Source organism: Carcharodon carcharias, chromosome 2 (assembly GCF_017639515.1).
Source record: "Carcharodon carcharias isolate sCarCar2 chromosome 2, sCarCar2.pri, whole genome shotgun sequence".
NCBI lineage: Eukaryota > Metazoa > Chordata > Chondrichthyes > Lamniformes > Lamnidae > Carcharodon > Carcharodon carcharias.
The window spans coordinates 133,466,508-133,485,410 of NC_054468.1; the positions used below are offsets into that span (position 1 = coordinate 133,466,508).

Consider the following 18,903-nt stretch of genomic DNA (forward strand, 5'->3'; position numbering starts at 1 on the left):
AGAATTCATGATCTAAAATTGTTGAACTCAATATTCAGTTTGAAAGGCTGTAAAGTGCCTAGTCAGAAGATGAGGTGCTGTACTCCAGTTTGCGTTGAGCTTCACTGGAACAATGCAGCAGGCCGAGGATGGACATGTGGGCATGAGAGCAGGGTGGAGTGTTGAAATAGCAAGCGACAGGGAGGTCTGGGTCATGCTTGTGGACAGACCAAAGGTGTTCTGCAAAGTGGTCACCCAGTCTGCGTTTGGTGTCTCCAATGTAGAGGAAACCGCATTGGGAGCAACGAGTGCAGTAGACTAAATTGAGGGAAGTGCAAGTGAAATCCTGCTTCACTTGAAAGGAGTGTTTGGGCCCTTGGACGGTGAGGAGAGGGGAAGTAAAGGGGCAGCTGTTGCACCTTCTGTCGTTGCATGGGAAGGTGCCGTGGGAGGGGGTTGAGGTGTAGGGGGTAATGGAGGAGTGGACCAGGATATCCCAGAGGGAACGATCCCTGAGGAATGCCGCTGGGGGAGGGGGGGGTGAAGGGAAGATGTGTTTGGTGGTGGCATCATGCTGGAGTTGGCGGAAATGGCGGAGGATGATCCTTTGACTACAGCTCCTCACACTCCGCTTCCCAAAAGGACTCCACCCCATTCTCTCAGTTCCTTTGCCTCCGTTGCATCTGTTCTGATGATGCCTCTTTCAAAAACAGTTCCTCTGACATGTCTTCCTTCTTCCTTAACTGAGATTTTCCACCCATGGTGTTTGACAGGGCCCTCAACCATGTCCAGCCCATCTCCCGCACATCCTCTCCCTCCCAGAACCATAATAGGGTCCCCCTTGTCCTCACTTATCACCCTACCAGCCTCCGCATTCAAAGGATCATCCTGTGCCATTTCCACCAACTCCAGCATGATACCACCACCAAACACATCTTCCCTTCACCCCCCCCGGCGGAATTCCACAGGGATCATTCCCTCCGGGACACCCTGGTCCACTCCTCCATCACCCCCTACACCTCAACACCCTCCCATGGCACCTTCCCATGCAACCGCAGAAGGTGCAACACCTACCCCTTTACTTCCCCGCTCTTCACTGTCCAAGGGCCCAAACACTCTTCCAAGTGAAGCAGCATTTCACTTGCATTTCTCTCAATTTAGTCTACTGCATTCGTTGCTCCCAATGCGGTTTCCTCTACATTGGAGACACCAAACGCAGACTGGGTGACTGCTTTGCAGAACAACTTTGGTCTGTCCGCAAGCATGACCCAGACCTCCCTGTCGCTTGCCATTTCAACACTCCACCCTGCTCTCTTGCCCACATGTCTGTCCTTGGCCTGCTGCATTGTTCCAGTGAAGCTCAATGCAAACTGGAGGAACAGCACTTCATCTTCCAATTAGGCACTTTACAGCCTTCCTGACTGAATATTGAGTTCAACAATTTTAGATCATGAACTCTCTCTTCCATCCCCACCCTCTTTCCAATCCCTTTTTTTCCAATAATTTATATAGTTTTCTTTTCCCACCTATTTCCATTATTTTTAAATGTATTTCCATCCATTGTTTTATCTCTACCTTTTAGCCCATTTCGATCCCTTCCCTTCATCCCACCACCACTAGGGCTATCTGTACCTTGCTTGTCCTGCTTTCTACCCTTAATGTCACCTACTAGCACATTTCTTAGCTAATATCACTACAGTCAACACCCCTTTGTCTATGACACCTTTTGGCTATCTCCACCTATCAGTGGCCCTCTATCCAGTTCTACCTGTTCCCCCCCCCCCCCTTTAAACCAGCTTATATTTCACCTCTTTTCTATTTTTCCTTAGTTCTGTTGAAGAGTCATTCGGACTCAAAACGTTAACTGTGTTCCTCTCTGCAGATGCTGTCAGACCTGCTGAGTTTTTCCAGGTATTTTTATTTTTGTTTTGCATTTTCTTCCTCTCCTCTCCCAGACTAACAAGGAAGTAGAGGCCGATTGGCGATCAACAGCACGTCACCGGCTGGAAAAGTTTGTTTAAAAAAAACCTTGCTTTGGAAGCAGCATGGCGGCTGTCCTTGCCATAATATTTTAGGTCGAATTAATAAGGCGGCGACGTTGCAAAAGAAAATAAGATTGGGTTTGCAAAATCCGAATGAACCTTGGGTTCACGAACACGAGACATTATGTCAGGGGTTGCAACATCTGACCAATAAGGAGGGGAGGGGGCAAAGGTAAAGAGAAACTGACCCAGCGATTCATTTTAACTGGACTGGCTAAAGGGACGCCGCACTTTTGCTGCACTGGGACCATGACCGAAGTCAGGGAGGATGAGTTCGGGATGCTGCCGGACGGGAGGCTGGTCCGCCGTTACACGTTGTGCTCCGACTCGGTGACGCTGAGAGTTCTGACCCTGGGCGGCATAGTAACCAGTCTGGAGACCAAGGACCGGGACGGGCAAGTGGCAGACATCGTCCTGGGCTTCGATAATCTGCAAGGTGGGGCATTCAGAGTCCTCACCAACATCCCCCAGGAGGGGAAATTCCTCTCCACAAGTAGAGTTTTTTTTTATCAACCCTTGAGGCAAACCTCACCGTACAAGCCTCTTGTGTGTTTATTCTAAATCCACCTTTTTTTTCCCCGCCGCTGTTTCGTTGTACTTATTGTGGGATTTTAACTGCCAGCAACTCTAATGTCATTTTCATTAAACAGTTTCTATTCCTAAACTCTGGAATGCCCTCCCTATACAGTACTCTCCTCTCTGCCCCACTTTCTTCCTTTTAAGACACTTTTTCAAACCTACCTCTTTGACCAAGCTTTTGATCATCGGGCCTAATTGGTCAAGATCTTGCGGCCCTCAATAGTGGCGAATGCTGAAACATTCACTGCTATTCAGGGTTGTGACAGAGTCAGAAGTTCCGTTGAGTTGACTTACGCCAGAACCCCGAACTTTCAGTTCGCCAAAAAATGGCTTCATGGGGGTCCACGCTGATGGTCCCCTGGGACCTGTCAACATGTGAATTTGGGCTGTTTGTCATGTACTTCCCTGCTATTTTGCATTGATTATTGACGCTGTTCCGAATTGGCCTAGGTCCTGCTGAGAATGCAGCCCTTTAAGTTAGGAGGAGTCTCTTCACACTCCAGACACCTTCCCTACCCCTCTGTTGCTGCAAAGCCCCTCACATACCCCTGGCTCACGCCTCCACTGACACTTGTGGCTCATTCCTATCCCCCCTCCCCCAACTCCGGGCTTCACTGCCACATCCCCCACTGGCACCCGTCACCCTACATTGGTCAACACTCATCACTCCATCACACCTGTCACTCCCTGCTTGTCAGCCCCCCTCCCATTACAATACCCATCAGCCCAGCTCCTGTCACCCCCACCCCACCATCATCCCACCCGTCAACTCATTGTCAACCCTGTCACAGCCCTCCTATCAGCTCCTGTTCTGTCACTGTACCTGTCAGCCTGCCTCCTGCCGGCCCCCCTCCCATCACACATCTCCTCCTGTCACACCACGCCCCCCATCACCCTACCTCCCATTACACCCCCCTTCCTGTCATGCCCCATTCTCGTCACGACCCCCTTTTCATCTTGCCCCTCTCCCGTCACACACCCCACTCACTCATAGCTCCAATCCCATCACATCCCTTCTTGAAATATCAGTTTGTTGAGGGCTACGATTTGCTGGCACAAAAGAGCAGTTTAGGTTCTAGGGTAGATCAACCATGATCTTATTGAATGGTGGGCAGGATCGAGGGGTCAAATGGTCCACTCCTGCTCCTATTTCTTATACTTTTATGTCACCCCCCCCCCGTCACCCCACCTCCTGTTTCATCCCCTCCTGTCATGTTCTCTTCCCATCATGCCCCCTTCCTGTCACCCCCCCCCTTCCAGTCATGTTCCCTTCACGTCACAACCTCCTTTTTTGTCTTTTCCCCTCCTGTCATGCCCCTCTCCCCTCATACATCCCCTCCTGTCACACCTTTCCTCCCATCACGTCCTTCCTCCCATCATGGCCCATTTCTGTGATGCTCACTTTCAACTAAGACCTCCTTCCCGTCACACCTCCACATCACATCGCACCTCCCCTTCTCCTCACACCCCTATCTGTTACGTTCCCTCTTGTCATGGCCCCCTCCTTTCACACACCCCTTCCCCGTCATTCATCCATTCCCGTCACACATGCTTCCCATCACGACACCCTCCCATCAGAACCCCCTTCTTGCCTTGTACCCCCTCCCGTCAAGCCCCTCTCCACCCCTGCACCCCCACTCCCGTCACACACCCCCATTACGTCTTCCTGCCCATCTCACAAACCCCATCATGCCCCCCTCCCGTCATTAACCCCATCACAGCTCCCCTTCCCATCACATCTCCCCTTTCTGTCACACTGCCCTCTCCATCACGCCGCCCTCCCCATCATGTCCTCCTCCCATCATGCTCTTGTCATGACTCCCACCATCACACCCCCTGCTACCGCCACACCCTTCACTGTGGTCACGGCCTTTCGCGTCATGCCCCCCCCACTCCCATCATGTCTTCCGCTTCAGTCACAATCTCCTCCTGTCATACCCTTTCCCCCCCAGTCCTCAAGGTGTATACCTTCAGCTCATGACTCCAAAGTGGATGTGGCTTCGCTGCAACAATGCTTCTGCACCAAGCCTCCTGACTCACCTTGAAGATAGGCCAAGCTGCAACTGGGAGAGGAAGTTTCCCCTTGCAGCTGGCCAGAAGGGTAAATTTAAAATGCAGTCAGCGATGTAAGCCACAGCTTCAGTGCTGACAGGCCATTGTCTCCTTGTCTGGCCCCGTTGTCATGTTTTGTTTTATAATACTCCTATGAAATACCTTGGGATGTTTGATTACATGAAAAGTATTTTATAAACATGAGTTGTTGTCTCTCAGTCCAAAGGGCATTTTGGAAGAAGTAACATTCCTGGAGAAGTGGAGGAAGGTGTGACAAAATGGAATTGAGTGACAAGAAATTTGTAGAGAACATCAAATTGTTGTGAAGTCAAAATCCCTCATTCTATGATGACAATTGTTTCAATTATGTTTACAGGCTATATTAACAAGCATCCCTACTTTGGCGCAGTGATTGGCCGTTTTGCCAATCGAATTGCGGAAGGGAAATTCAGTATTGATGGGAAGGAATACCAGCTGCCCATTAATAATGGGCCTAATAGTATACATGGTGGTTTGAAAGGATTTGACAAGGTAAGGCAAATGTATGACTATACTGTCCAATGAAATAGAGCAATTCGGTTTTGTGGAGCGGCTAGAGGACTTGGGGTTGTTCTCTTTAGAGCACAGAAGGATAAGGGAAGTTGGGTGGTCAGCAGTTTAGTGGGAAAAGGTTTGACGGAACAGGAGGTAGGACCGATGGACAAGACAGGCTTGAGGGGAGGTGAGAGAGAACCTAGAGAAAGATGCAAATTCGGGGCTAGACCATGGGTAACTTTAGAGGAACTTTGGTGGGCGAGAGGAAGGAAGGCAAGTGGCAGAGACAGCTGATCAGATGGTCTCACTTTTAATGACAAAGAAGTCCATGAGCTCCTCTCGCTGCTGGAGCTGAGGGTGGAAGAGATAGAAGAGGGGTTTAAGAAGATGGTTCAAAATAGAGAAAAGAAGCTGGAGTTTTTTTTAACTCATTCATGGGATATGGGCGTTGCTGGCTAGTGTTTATATTGCCCATCCCTAATTGCCCTTGAAAGTGGTGGTGAGCCGTCTTTTTGAACCGCTGCAGTCCATGTTGTGTAGGTACTCCCGCACTGCTGTTCGGAGAGAGTTCCAGGATTTTGACCCAGTGAAGGAACGGTGATATAGTTCCAAGTCAGGATGGTGAGTGGCTTGGAGGGGAACTTGAGGTGTTAGTGTTACCATGTATTTGCTGCCCTTGTCCTTTTAGGATCTAGATAGTAGAGGTTGTGGGTTTGGAAGGGGCTGTTGAAGGAGCCTTGGTGGGTTGTTGCAGTGCATCTTGTAGATGGTACAACAGTGCTGCCACTGTGAGTCAGTGGTGGAGGGAGTGGATGTTGAAGGTGTTGGATGGCGTGCCAATCATTGCATTCTAGGCTTATCATTTGAGAGCAGGACTTGAATGCTTTATGTGGCCCAACCAGGTCTGGTAGTGAATGGCTGTTGTTCAATATCCATTCATGTCTGTGTCTCTTGGAAAGAGCAGAGATGAGGGCCATTTTGGGTGGGGGGGGGGCACAGTTGGGAGTTTGAAAGTGCAGCGGTTGGAAGTGAATTGGGGCCCGTTTTTCCCAAGGGTGAACAGGGAAAGAGGTAGGTTGTGATACAAGGATGTGATCAGAGATCAGCCTATCTGTGATGATAAGATGGGAATTGAGATGGTAGGGTCAAGGGGGTGGTCATGATTATAGGTTAGGGAATTGACATGGACTGAGAGATTAAAGGAGGATAAGAGACAATGATGAGTTAAGATGGAGGTTGAAATCACCGAGAATGAGAAGTCCTTTGGCGCAGGGAGCAAAGCAGTGAAGAAAACTTGGTGAAATTTTTTTTATTGTAGTTGGGTGGGCAGTAGAGAATGAGGATTTTGAATGAGAGGAGAGAGAGAGTTGGAACAAGGTGAGCTGCTCAGAGGAGAAAGTTCCAGAGAAGTAGAGGGTTGGGTCAAGATTGTGATCTGGTAATGAGCGCCACACCACTGCTGCAATGGTCTTGATACAGAAAGACTAGCTATGCAGGGAGACTTCATTAAGGGGGAATCCATGATGTCGATGCAGTTATCCACAATAAGCTTATGGACAGCAAAGGCCTTGTTCACAAGTGAACGGATATTTTGGAAGGTGATGAAGAGAGGGGTGGTGAAAGCTGATCCGCTTGCAGAGAGTCAACAGCAGGAGGCGTAAATGGGGTAGGAAGGAGATTGGCAAGATTAGACCTGGAGTTGTACTGGACGATATGTTCAGCGAGAGAATAGAATGGACAGTTGGGTTGCTGCTTGTAATGAGCCAGCGTCGAGTGCCTCGACGAGCCACTTGGAGGAGGCCCAGAGGGAAATTGTAGACTTATCTAAGAGGGAGTCAAGCCAGCAGTAGAGTAGTGAGGTCGAGGAGTATAGAAGGGTTGGTGATAGAGATTTGGGAAGGCAAAGCGCTTGAAAGGGGAGAAAGGGAAAGGAGACGTGATGATTGTAGACAGGGGTCTAGGAGGCATAAAAAAACAAGTAGAGGAAAGAGAATGAAGTTAAACTTAGAAGTGATGGGATGTAGGCCTGAATGTGAAACAGTTGTTAGGACACATGAATATCCAATAGCAAACAGGAAATGATTAGGAGATACTAGGGGTGAGGCTGTTTAAGAGGATGTTACTTGATATCCTTATTAGGCACATAGCTATATTCTGAGTTTGGGTAACTAACACCAATTCTACTGTCAAGTGGAAAAGACTGACTAGATGTTCCAACACAGTGTTTTATTTCTGTTTTTTTGATATGTTTAGTGTTATATTAAAAATCAGCCTTAATGGATTAAAAGCACCAACAGAGACAATTCTTACGGGAAGAGGCAATTAACTTCAGTAGGTCAATCATTTTGTGATATTTTAGTGTGTCTACTGCATCAAATTTGTCATTGGGAATGGCAGGAGAGACTTATCCTAGTAGGGGAAACAGTTTAGCTATCTTCACAAAGTCAGAATGCAGGCAGGGGATAAGGAAAGAGCTTTTAATTAGGGGTGAGTGCAGTATGTGAGAACAGGCTGCACTTTAATTAAAAATTCAATGCCTGGATAAAGTAGGATTAACGTGCACTTCTGGATGCTTCTTCCATTTTTTTCCTGTGCTTGTTGCATTCTGGCTCCTATTGCTAGCATAGAAACCTCAATTTTAATGTTTGTTTAAACAGCCTCCCACTTGTTTTGAATAGGAACACTGGGCATGTCCATCTCAATTGAATCAGGCAAGCACGTGTATGCACAAGGTCTTCAGACCTCCAGCTGCCAACACCTGTTTTTCAGATGCAAAATGGGCAGTTGCAGTTGAAGAATATCTGCTTCTCCGCCTCTTCTACCCACCCATGTTTAACATAAGTATTAAACTAAGTTCCGTTTCTGGATTAACTTTCTGACAGCTGAACAAATTTGCCGCATGCAAGACTAGGTCACGAGGAGCATGGTGGTGTAAATTCAGTGCCTCAACTACTCTACTTACTCTGTTTACCTCATTCATTTGAGATTTCAGTTGTGTTTGCTGGTCCCCTTAACAGTGATGCAACTATGAATTAAATTTCAAGTTGTTCTCCTCTTTCATCTAGCTTGTTCATTTAGCTGAGATTAATCTCTGTATTTTCTGTTTTCTGCTGCACTAGTATTTTAGTTTGTGAGATAGCAGCCAACTGTTGCATTGAAGTACATTTGTCTTTCTCAATCGCAGGATGTCTTTCAGCCACTGAGGTACTTTTGAAGTGTAGTTACTGTTGTAATGTAGGAAATGCATCAGCCAATTTACAGTCAGCAAAGGCCACAAAGAGCATTGAGGTAATGGCCACCTGATTTCTTTCAGTAATGTTGTTTGAAGGATAAATGTTGGCCAGGAAACCAAAGAAAGCAGCAGAGTTTACCCTGGTAACACAGTTTTTGATGTTTTCTGGTCATGGTTGAAGACCTATTCCTGCTGCTAAATAATCCTGTGTGACATCCAAAAGATCACTCAGCACACAATGAAATCAGATTGAGCACATGATAGGAAAAATAATGGCACTAAAGACTGACAATTCCCCAGGATCTGATAGCTGTTAGAAGAAATTAATGAATTAACCATAGCTCAAATTACTCTTGATTCAGGAATTGTCCTTTAGATTGCAAAATTGCAAATGTAACTCCATTATTAAAGAAAGGTTTGAGAGGTAAAAAAAGGAAATTATAGACCCATTAGTCTAACATCTGTTGTGGGGAAATTATTGGAATCAATAGCTAAAGACAAAGTGTTTGAGCGCCCAGAGAAACTTAAACTAATTAGAGAGAGCTAACAAGGTTTAGTACTAGGCTAGGTTATGCCTAATAAACCTAATTGAATTTTTTTGATGAAGAAGCTAAAATAGTAGAAAGGAAATGTCTGTGAATGTAGTTCTATGAATCCTAGAAGGCATTTGGTGAGATTCCACATAACAGACTGTTGGTTAAAATTAAAAGTCATGGAATTGAAGGCAAATTATTCACCTGGTTAGGATATCTGTTAAAGTGGCCGGAGACAGAGAGTAGGGATTTAATTCAATTGGAAAGAAGTGACTAGCGGTCACGAGTGACGAGTCCAACAAGGATCAGTGCTGAGGCCTCAACCATTCACTATATTTATCAATGACCTGAATAATGTATTAAAGAACCATGTCCAAGTTTGCCAAAGACATAAAGATTGGAGGCATGCTAAGTAGTGCAGGTGGGAGCATAAAATTATAAGGTGGCATTGATACATTAAGTGAGTGGGCAAAGCTGTGGTAAATGGATTTCAACATGGGTATGTGTGAGATCATTTATTTTGGACCTTAAAAAAAGGATAGATGTGAGTACTTTTTAAATTCGGAAAAGCTAGGTAATGTGGAGTTCCAAGCAGATTTTAGGTGTTCATGTACAATAGTCCAATGGAATGATAGCCTTTATAACTCGAGGGCCGAAATAGAAAGGGAAGAAGGTTTTGCTTTACTTATGCAAAGCCCTGGGGTAAACCACATTTGGAGTTCTGGGTGCTGCATTTTTAGCAAAGGGATATTGGTCTTAGAAGGGCTGCAGAGCATATTCACTGGAATGTGATGGATTATAAATGTTAGATTATAAAAAGAGATTGCACAAAGGATGCTTTATTTCCTGGAATGTAGGTGACTAAGGGGTGGTTTAAAATTTGCAGGATTTTGGGAAGATTGACAGAGTAGATAGAGAGGAACTTTTCTGCTGGTGGGTTGGTCTAGGTGGGTTGATCCAAGGGTTGACATTTCAATTTTTTAATAAAAGCAAAATACTGCGGATGCTGGAAATATGAAATCACTGGTGAGCCTATCAGCAGCAAACACGAGAGAAAAATACCCTGTGATTGGAGGAGCAGCTCCTTGCAGGTCTTTCACTTCCACTTACCTGTATTTTGAACAGACTGTTGGACAACCCTGGTCTAGGACAAGAGACATAAACTTAAAATTAGAGATAAGCCATTCAGGAGAGAAATTAACACTTCTTCATGCAAAGTGTGGTGGAAAAGTGTAGAACTCTCTCCCACAAAAAGCAGTAGATGGCAGCTGAATTAATAACTTTATTATGAAGGTAGATTTTTGTTAGGTAAGGTATTAAGGGGTATGGAGCCAAGGTGGGTAGATGGATGATACAAATCAGCCATTATTATATTGAGTGGCAGAACAGACTTGAAGGGTTGATTGGCTACTCCTGTTCCTAAACCAGATTAAGCACACAAGGACACCACAAGTAAAACCAAAACTAACATCAGGCCTAGCCATAGTGAATCCCCTTCCTTTCCTATCCCCAATGCTATATGTGTAGATGCTGTGTAGATGTTTGCAGAATATTGGTGTGCCTCTTCAGTAGCATTGCAAGAGACATGTGGGGGCATGTGCAGAGCAATATGTCAGCAGCAAAAAGAAGAATTGTCTAGCCTTTACTTTGGTGTTTTATTCCTGGAACATTTTTGTGGCATTTACTCTATATAAAGAGTGACAAGGTAGCAAAAAATACATGCGCCAGGTTGTAATGCCTGTGGCTTTGAGTCACGATGATGTTTTAAATTTAAACGCAGCTGATGTGCTTGAGATCAGCTTCAGAGTACGTTTGTGGAAAATAGGCTGAAACCATCACCCACCTTGTCTTGCGCAGACACAGTTTCTTATAAACGAACACAGAAATAGGAAACTGCACCAGAATGCACTTTAACATTAAAGGAGCACCATTGACAGCAGATATACTGTAATCCTGCTACCTATGCCACTTTGCAATATAGAGAACTCAATATTTGAAGACCCAAATTATCATAACTCTTAAACTGTCACAAGGTCTACATTTAAAATTAAACCTTTGTAGTTATTCTGTCCATTTTGAAATGAGAATTACAATACAAGAACAGGTTGTTCAACCCAATCAGTATGTGTTTGCTGGTTATCTCTCCATGAGTGGTAGGCCTAATCCCACGTGCTCGCCCTGTTCCAATAACCATTTCTCTACGTTTCCTTCAACTAGCCATTTAAAATTTTCTAATCTCAAAATTAGGTGTAGGCCAGTTAGGAGTGAAATCAGGAGGCACTTCTTCACATGACGAACTAGAAATCTCTCCCCCAAAAGGCCATGGATATTTGTAGTTCATAGGAGCCTTCATAAGTGGAATTGATAGATTTTTGTTGGGTTAAAGGTGATAAAGGACATGCAGCAAATATTGGTAAATGGAGTTGAGGTTCAACAACATTCTGTGCTTATATAGTGGCTTTTACGTAGTAAAGCACCAAAGCGACGTCACAGGTGAGTTATCAAACAAAATTTGACAGAAAGCCATATCAGGAGATACTGGAACAGATGATCAAGTGTTTGATCGAATAGTTAGGTTTTAAGGAAGGCCTTGTAAAATCGTAGAACAGCACAGTTGGAGCACATTTGACCCATTGTGTTCATGCCGACTCTCTGCAAAAGTCTCTCTCTCCCACCTGCAAATATTTTCTCTTCAAAAAGGAATTGGATGATTATTTGAAATCCACAATTGAATCTGCCTCCACCACACTCTTGGACAGTGCATTTAAGATGCCAACCGCATAATGTGTTTTAAAAAAAAAAAAAAATTTTTCTCATGTGGTCTTTGGTTCTTTTGCCATTCATCTTAAAGGATGGTGGGGAGGTTTAGGGAAATAATTTCAGAGAGTAGGAGCTTAGCTGCTGAAGGCATGACCTTCAATGATAGAGTGATTAAAATCAGGGATGTGTGAAAGGCCAGATATGGAGTAGCACAGTGAATCTTGCAGGGTTGTGGGGCAGGAGGATGTTACAGAGAAAGGTTGGGATGAGGCCATGGAGGGATTTGGAAATAAGGATAAGAATCTTAAAACTGAGGTCTTGCTAGACCGGGAGACAGTGTAGCATATGGGGGTAATAGGTGAATGGGATGGCACAATTTAGGACATAGGTAATAGAGTTTTGGGATGGAAGATGGGAGGCCTATGAGGAGAATAATGTTGAATCAAGGGAAAGGGATTGACCTGGGTTTCAACAGCAGATGTAGGAGCAGAGTTGGACAATGTTACAGAGTTGGGAGGAGGCAGTCTTGGTTCTGTAGCAGATTTGTGGAGAAGATTGCTAAGGAGAGGGATAGAGTCGGTGGGTAGGGAACTGAAGACAGTGGCATCAATCTTCGCAATATTTAATTGGAGAAAGTTTCTACTCATTCAGTATTGGATGCCGGATAAGTGTGATAAATCAGAGATGACGGAGGGATGGAGAGAGGTGGTGATGCAGTAGAGCTGAGCATTGTCAGCTGTACAAGTGAATCTTTGTGCTAGAAAGAGAGAATGTCCAAGAGGGATCAAAAGCAATCTATTTGGTTGGAGTTGAGAAACAATAGTGGAGTTGTTACACTACTTGGTGTATTTTATAAGATTCTGAATATTGGAAGGAAATAGAAGAGCAGGTTCGCAAATAAATTACTGAAGTGCAAAAACTATAGAGTAGTGATAATAAGATACTTTAACTATCCCAACATTGAATAGGGCAGTGATTGTTTTAAGGGTAGAGAAGGGGAGGAATTTCTGAAGTGTGTTTGGAAGAATGTTCTTGGTCAGTATGTTTCTTGCCCAATGAGGAAGGAGACATTGCTAGATCTAGTCCTGGGGTATGAAATAGGTCAACTGGAGAATGTCCCTGTTGGGAAGCATCTCGGCAGTAGTGATCATTGTAATAAATAAGATTTAAATTAGTTATGTAAAAGGACAAGGGACAATCTTGAATAAAAAATATTTAACCAGAGAAAGATAATTTCAGCAAATTGAGGATGAATCTGGTCCAGGCAAATTGGAGTCAAAGACTAATGGCAGAAATGTAATGGAGCAATAGGAGACCTTAAAGAGAAGATGGTTCAGGCACAATCTAGATTTATATCCAGAAGGGAGAAAGGGTGGGCAACAGAAGACAGAGATCCCTGGATGGCAAAGGAGTTAGAGAGTAGAATGAAACAGAAAAAATGTATCTGACATCTGTCAGCAAGATAACAAGGAAAAATCAGACTGAATATAAAAAGTACAGATAAGTATAAAAGTTAAGTATAAAAGGAAATAAGAGCGACTAAGAGACAGGACGAGAATAGATTGGTGATTAATATAAAGAGAATCTAGAGGTCTTCTGTAAGCATATTAGCAGTAAAAGGATTGTCAGAGGAGCAGTGGGGTCAATTAAGGGCCAAAATGAAGATCTGTTGGTGGAGGCAGAAGGCATGGCTGAGATACTAAATGAGCACTTTGCATCGGTATTTAGCAGTGAAGAGAATTTTACTGAGGTTTTGGTAAATGAGGAGGATGTTGGGATACTGGATGCGATTAAAAATAGAGGAGGTACTACAAAATTTGGCTGTCGTTAAAGTTAATAAGTCACCCACTCCAGATGGAATCTATGCTAGGCTGCTAAGGGAAGTAAGGAGGTTCTAGCCACAATCTTCCAATTCTCCTTAGGTACAAGGGTGCCAAAGGACTGGAGGATTACAGGTGTGCACCCTTGTTCAGAAACAGGGTGAAGGGTAAACCTGGTGATCACAGGCAAGTCAATTTAATACTGGTCGTGGGGAAGCTTTTAGAAACAACAAACCAGGGGAAAATTAGCAACCACATGGAGATGTGTGGACGAATAGAGGAAAGCCAGTACAGATTGGTTATGGGCAAATTATGTTTGACTAACTTATTATGATAATTTATGGAGTACAACTTTTTTGACCTGATGTTTCAACTATTCAGTAAATCCCCAATTGTGAATTATCTGATAAATCATTTAGTTCGCACTGGACTCAACTATCAGGCAAGAGCAAACACTTCAGGTGGTAAACTCAACAGATTTATTAACAATTAAAAAGTAGAAAGGTAACAAGAAGACAAAGTTCCAATTAACAGTAAAAGGAGTAAAGCTTAACTTAACAACTAAACAGACTTCTCACGGCTTCTTCAGTTGATCGAGCCGAAGGCATGATGTGATGTTAACCCCCTGGTCTGTCGTGGACAGTAGATCTTTCAGAATCCTGTCTAGGACACTCAGAAGATGCATAGCATGCTAGCAAAGTTGGCTTCCTTGAAGCCTTCATTTTATCCCCTCAACTTGTATTTTCTTATCTCAAATTAGCCTAACTGTCAAACAATAATTAGTTAACTTAACTGTCTGCTTATTTTTAATTGATTCCTGACATGTGAACATCTTTCCATGCAGTGATGCTACTCAGAATGTTTCAGTCTGATTTTTGTATAATACTTGAATAATGCCTTATTCTTTATCCATCTTAATGTGACCCCTGCCCCCGCCAAGGTCATGAAGGCTTCAACTTAGCATACCTTGTCTTTCTAGACTAGCTTGAGAAACATTATTTTACAATGTACAGTCTCATAATGTACAATTAGTATATGGTATTTAAAATTAAAATTGTGATATTATAAAACATTACAGACTTTCTCTTAGAGGTTATATGTCCAGCTTTTACCAATACATCTATTGATTAATTACTTATACTTCAACTGTTTCACAATTGAATCTCACTACTTTGTTCAATCATTCCTGGCTGGTTTCCAATCATGCAGTAACTGGTTAGTTTTAAAATGTCTCCTGGATTAGTTCAAAATGGTTTCTTGACTATGTTAGTTCACTATATAAAAAATGTATTGAATCAGACTACCAATTGTTCAAGTCACACTAAAATTATTGATTTTTAAACTGCCAACAAACGGGATTGAGTTTTTGATGCGATAACAGAGAGGGTGAATGAGGCAGCGCAGTTGATGTTCTATATATGGGCTCTCAAAAGGTGTTTGATAGAACACCACGTCTCAGACTTGTTGGCAACAATTGCAGTCCATGGGTTAAAAGGGGCAGTAACAATATGGATATAAAGTTGACAAAGGGATAGAAAACAGAGTTGTTGTGAATGGCTGATTTTTGGACTGGAGCCAGGTGTACACTGGATTGTAGGGTTCAGTTCTAAGATATATCTGATTTTGATATATGTTAGTAAATTGGACTTGGGTTGCAGAACACACAATTTTGAAATTTGCAGAAGACATAAAACTTGGCAATGTTGTAAACAGTAAGAAAGTTAGCAATGGACTTCAAGAGGATATAGACAGGCTGGTGGAATGGACACATAGTTATATACAACACTAGTTCAGCCACAGCTGGTGTATTGTGTTCAATTTTAGACCCAACATTCTGGAAAGGGCATGAAGGCTTTGAAAAGGGTGTAGAAGAGATTTACTAGATTGATTCCAGGGATGAGCAGTTAACAGTTATGTGGAGAAGCTGGAGTTGTTCTCCTTAAAGTAGAAAAGACTAAGAGGCTTGGATAGAGTAAATAAAGAGAATTTTTTTTTTCCCAGTGGTTGTAGGGTTGATAATGAGAGGGCATAGATTTAAAGTAATTGTCAAATAAAAGAGGCAATATGAGGGGAAAATGCACTGTCTGATAGAATGGTGGATGCTGTTTCAATATAACCTTCAAAAAGGAATTAAATTATTCTTTTTTATTTATTTTTTCATGATATGTGGGTGTCGCAGGCAAGGCCAGCATTTGTTGCCCTTGGGAAGGTGGTGGTGAGCTGCATTCTTCAACTGCCACAGTCCATGTGGTGCAAATACTTCCACAGTACTGTTAGGTAGGGTGTTCCAGAATTTTGACTCTGTGACGATGAAGGAATGCCGTTATGTTTCAAGTCAGAATGGTGTGTGATTTGGAGGGAAACTTGAAATTGGTAGCGTTCCCATGTGCCAGTTGCCCTTGTCCTTCTAAGTGGTAGGGGCCACAGGTTTGGGAAGTGCTGTCAGTGGAATGCCACAGGGATCAGTGCTGGGGCCTCAATTATTTACAAAATATATTAATGACTTAGATGAGGGAAGTTAGTGTTATATAGCCAAGGTTGCAGACACAAAAATAGGTGGGAAGGCAAGTGGTGAGGATGACACCAGGAGTCTACAGAGGGATATAGATAGGTTAAGTGAGTGGGTAAAAACTTGGCAGGTGGAAGATAATCTGGGAAAATGTGAGGTTAATACTTTTGACAGGAAGAATGGAGGAGCTGAATATTATTTAAATGGAGAAAGACTGCAGAAGGCTGCAGCACAGAGGGATTTGTGAGTCCTTGTGCATGAATCCCAGAAAGCTAACATACAAGTTCAGCAGGTAATAGGGAAGGCAAATGGAATGTTGGCCTTTATTTCAAAGAGAATGGGGTGTAAAAAATAGGGAAGTCTTGCTAAAACTATACAAGTCATTGGTTAGACCACACCTAGAATACTGTGAACACTTTTGGTCCTCTTATCTAAAGAAAAATATACTGGCATTGGAGGCAGTCCAGAGAAGGTTCACTAGGTTGATCCTGGGTATGGAGGGATATTCTTATGAGAAGAGGCTGAGTACTCATTGGAGTTTAGAAGAATGAGAGGCGACCTAATTGAAACATATAAGATTCTTAGGGGGCTTGACAGGGTAAATGCTGAGAGGTTGTTTCCCCTTGTGGGAGAGTCTAGGACCAGAGGGCATAATCTCAGAGTAAGGGGATGCCCATTTAAAACAGAGATGAGGAGGAATTTCTTCTCTGAGGGTAGTCAATCTGTGGAATTCTTTACTGCGGAGGGCTGTAGAGGCTGGGTTGTTAAGTACGTTCAAGGCTAAGATAGACAGATTTTTAATCAGTAAGGGAATGAAGGGTTATGGGGAAAAGGCAGGAAAGTGGAGTTGAGGGTTATCAGATCAGCCATGATCTCATTGAATGGTGGAGCAGACATGATGGGCCGAATGGCTTACTTCTGCTCCATGTCTTATGGACTTATGGTCAAAGAAATCTTGGTGAGTTGATGCATTGCATCTTGTAGATGGTACACACTGCAACCATGATTTGCTGATGATAGAGGGTGTGAATGTTTAAGGTGGTGGATAGGGTGCCAATCAAGCAGGTTTCTTTATTCTGGTTGGTGTTGAGCTTCTTGAGTGTTTTTGGATTGTACTCAAATAGGTCCTTATGTGGGTCTGTCATACTTTGTTTTATAATACCCCTGTAAAAATCTTGGGACATTACTTTAAAGATGCTACATAAATATAAGTTATTGTTGCACTCATCAAGACTAGTAGAGAGTATTCCATCACATTGCTGATTTGTGCCTTGTAGATGCTGGAAAGGCTTGGGAGTTGAGATGAATCACATGCCACAGAATACCCAGCTTCTGACCTGATTTTGTAACCATTGTATTTATGTGCCTGGTCCAGATATTTCAGGTTAATGGAGGCCCCCAGGATGTTGATATTGGGAGATTCGCCAAGGGAAGCATTGTTGGTTTTTTACAGGAGGTGACCAAATTCTCTTTTGTTGCAGATGATCATTGCCTGGTACTTGTGTGGCATGAATGTTGCTTGTCATTTATTGGCCTAAGCCTGAATGTTGTCCATTGCTTGCTGCATGCAGCATGGACTGCTTCAATATCTGAGGAGTTGTGAATGGAATCCATTCCAGGAAAGCTGGGCACAGATTTGGAAAGTGACAGCATGTTCACGGACTGTAGGGAGGAAAGGGAGGTTGGGGATGGGGTGATATTTTCCAAGGATGGAAGGGTCCAGAGTGGATGTTTTGAGGAGATCAGTGATGATGGCAGATTTGAATAGGAGGAGACAGTCCCTGAAGAGAGAGTGTGGTTAATAATATTGTCAGCTAATATGGGGACCAGGAATTCAGGGATGTTGGACGCTCAGATGGGGATAAGGTTGAGGGAGGAGGACATGGGCCTCATTCTCAAAATGAACTCGGAGAATGCACAAGGAGAGATAGGAGAGAAACTAGACAAAGTTGCGAGTTCAGGGCTAGGGTAGGAGGAACTTTAGGGGAAATTTGGCTGGTGGCCTGGGGGAGAGAGAGGGAAGCAGCAGAGGAAGCTGTCTAAATCTTAGTGACAAAGAATGCCATGAGCTTCTCACACTTGTTGGAGGTGAAGATTGAGAAGGCAGAGAAGATTTGTTTAGGGATGTGGTTTGTGGAGGAGGATTAAGTTGTAGGTTATCTTTATTCCAGGAACATCCTGGAATGTAGTGAACAATTTTGACAAAAGAAAGCAATACCTGATAGTGTTTTGTGATCCAGCCAAGACTGACGATGAATGACTGAACCTGCCGCACCACCATAAGTGGTTCAGATCTGTGCTCCTTGTACTTGGGAGCAGAGACGAGTGCCATACCAGATCAGCTATAATCTAATTGAATGGAGGTGTGGCAGGAGGGGCTGAATGGCCTACTCTGGTTTCTATATCTCTGCTTCCTATATCTCTGTATTCAACCATTATCTCCAGGAATTGTAGGTCTCCAGTCTCCAATGACCCTTGATCAGGAGCAGCAGCACTAGCCAAATGAAATAGATGAGAGTAACACGTGGAGGTTGAAGTTTCTGAACAGTGCACTGCTCAACATCTGACCTATTTGCCTAGTTGTCTCTATCTCTGTATCTGTACATATCTGTATCTCTATATATAATTTGTAGTATCTCGGTTAACCTGATGTTGACCTTTGGCTTTATTGGAGAATGTGAGTCTTTCTTCATTGGACCTTCGTGTCACAGCCCTGTGTGGTGATCAGTTGAAAATAGGGTTCTTCTAAAAGCAGATGTTGTTGAATTTTAATTAGGTGAAGACAAAACCTCATCTGTGTGTCTGTGTCTGATGCTTTAACCCTAATGCTTCAAATCACAATGAAAGACTGCTACAAGTTAGT

At 43.5% G+C, this 18,903-nt stretch overlaps 1 protein-coding gene across 1 annotated transcript in view; it reads left to right on the plus strand.

Moving 5' to 3' along the window:
* Window positions 1-1,948: 1,948 nt before the first annotated feature.
* The window catches only part of galm (galactose mutarotase), a 101,448-nt gene continuing 84,493 nt past the window's right edge, over window positions 1,949-18,903 (plus strand). The window contains exons 1-2 of the mRNA XM_041182837.1: window positions 1,949-2,457; window positions 5,029-5,183. Coding sequence (XP_041038771.1) covers window positions 2,271-2,457; window positions 5,029-5,183 — 342 coding nt within the window. The 5' untranslated portion in view covers window positions 1,949-2,270. The remainder of the gene's footprint in view (window positions 2,458-5,028; window positions 5,184-18,903) is intronic.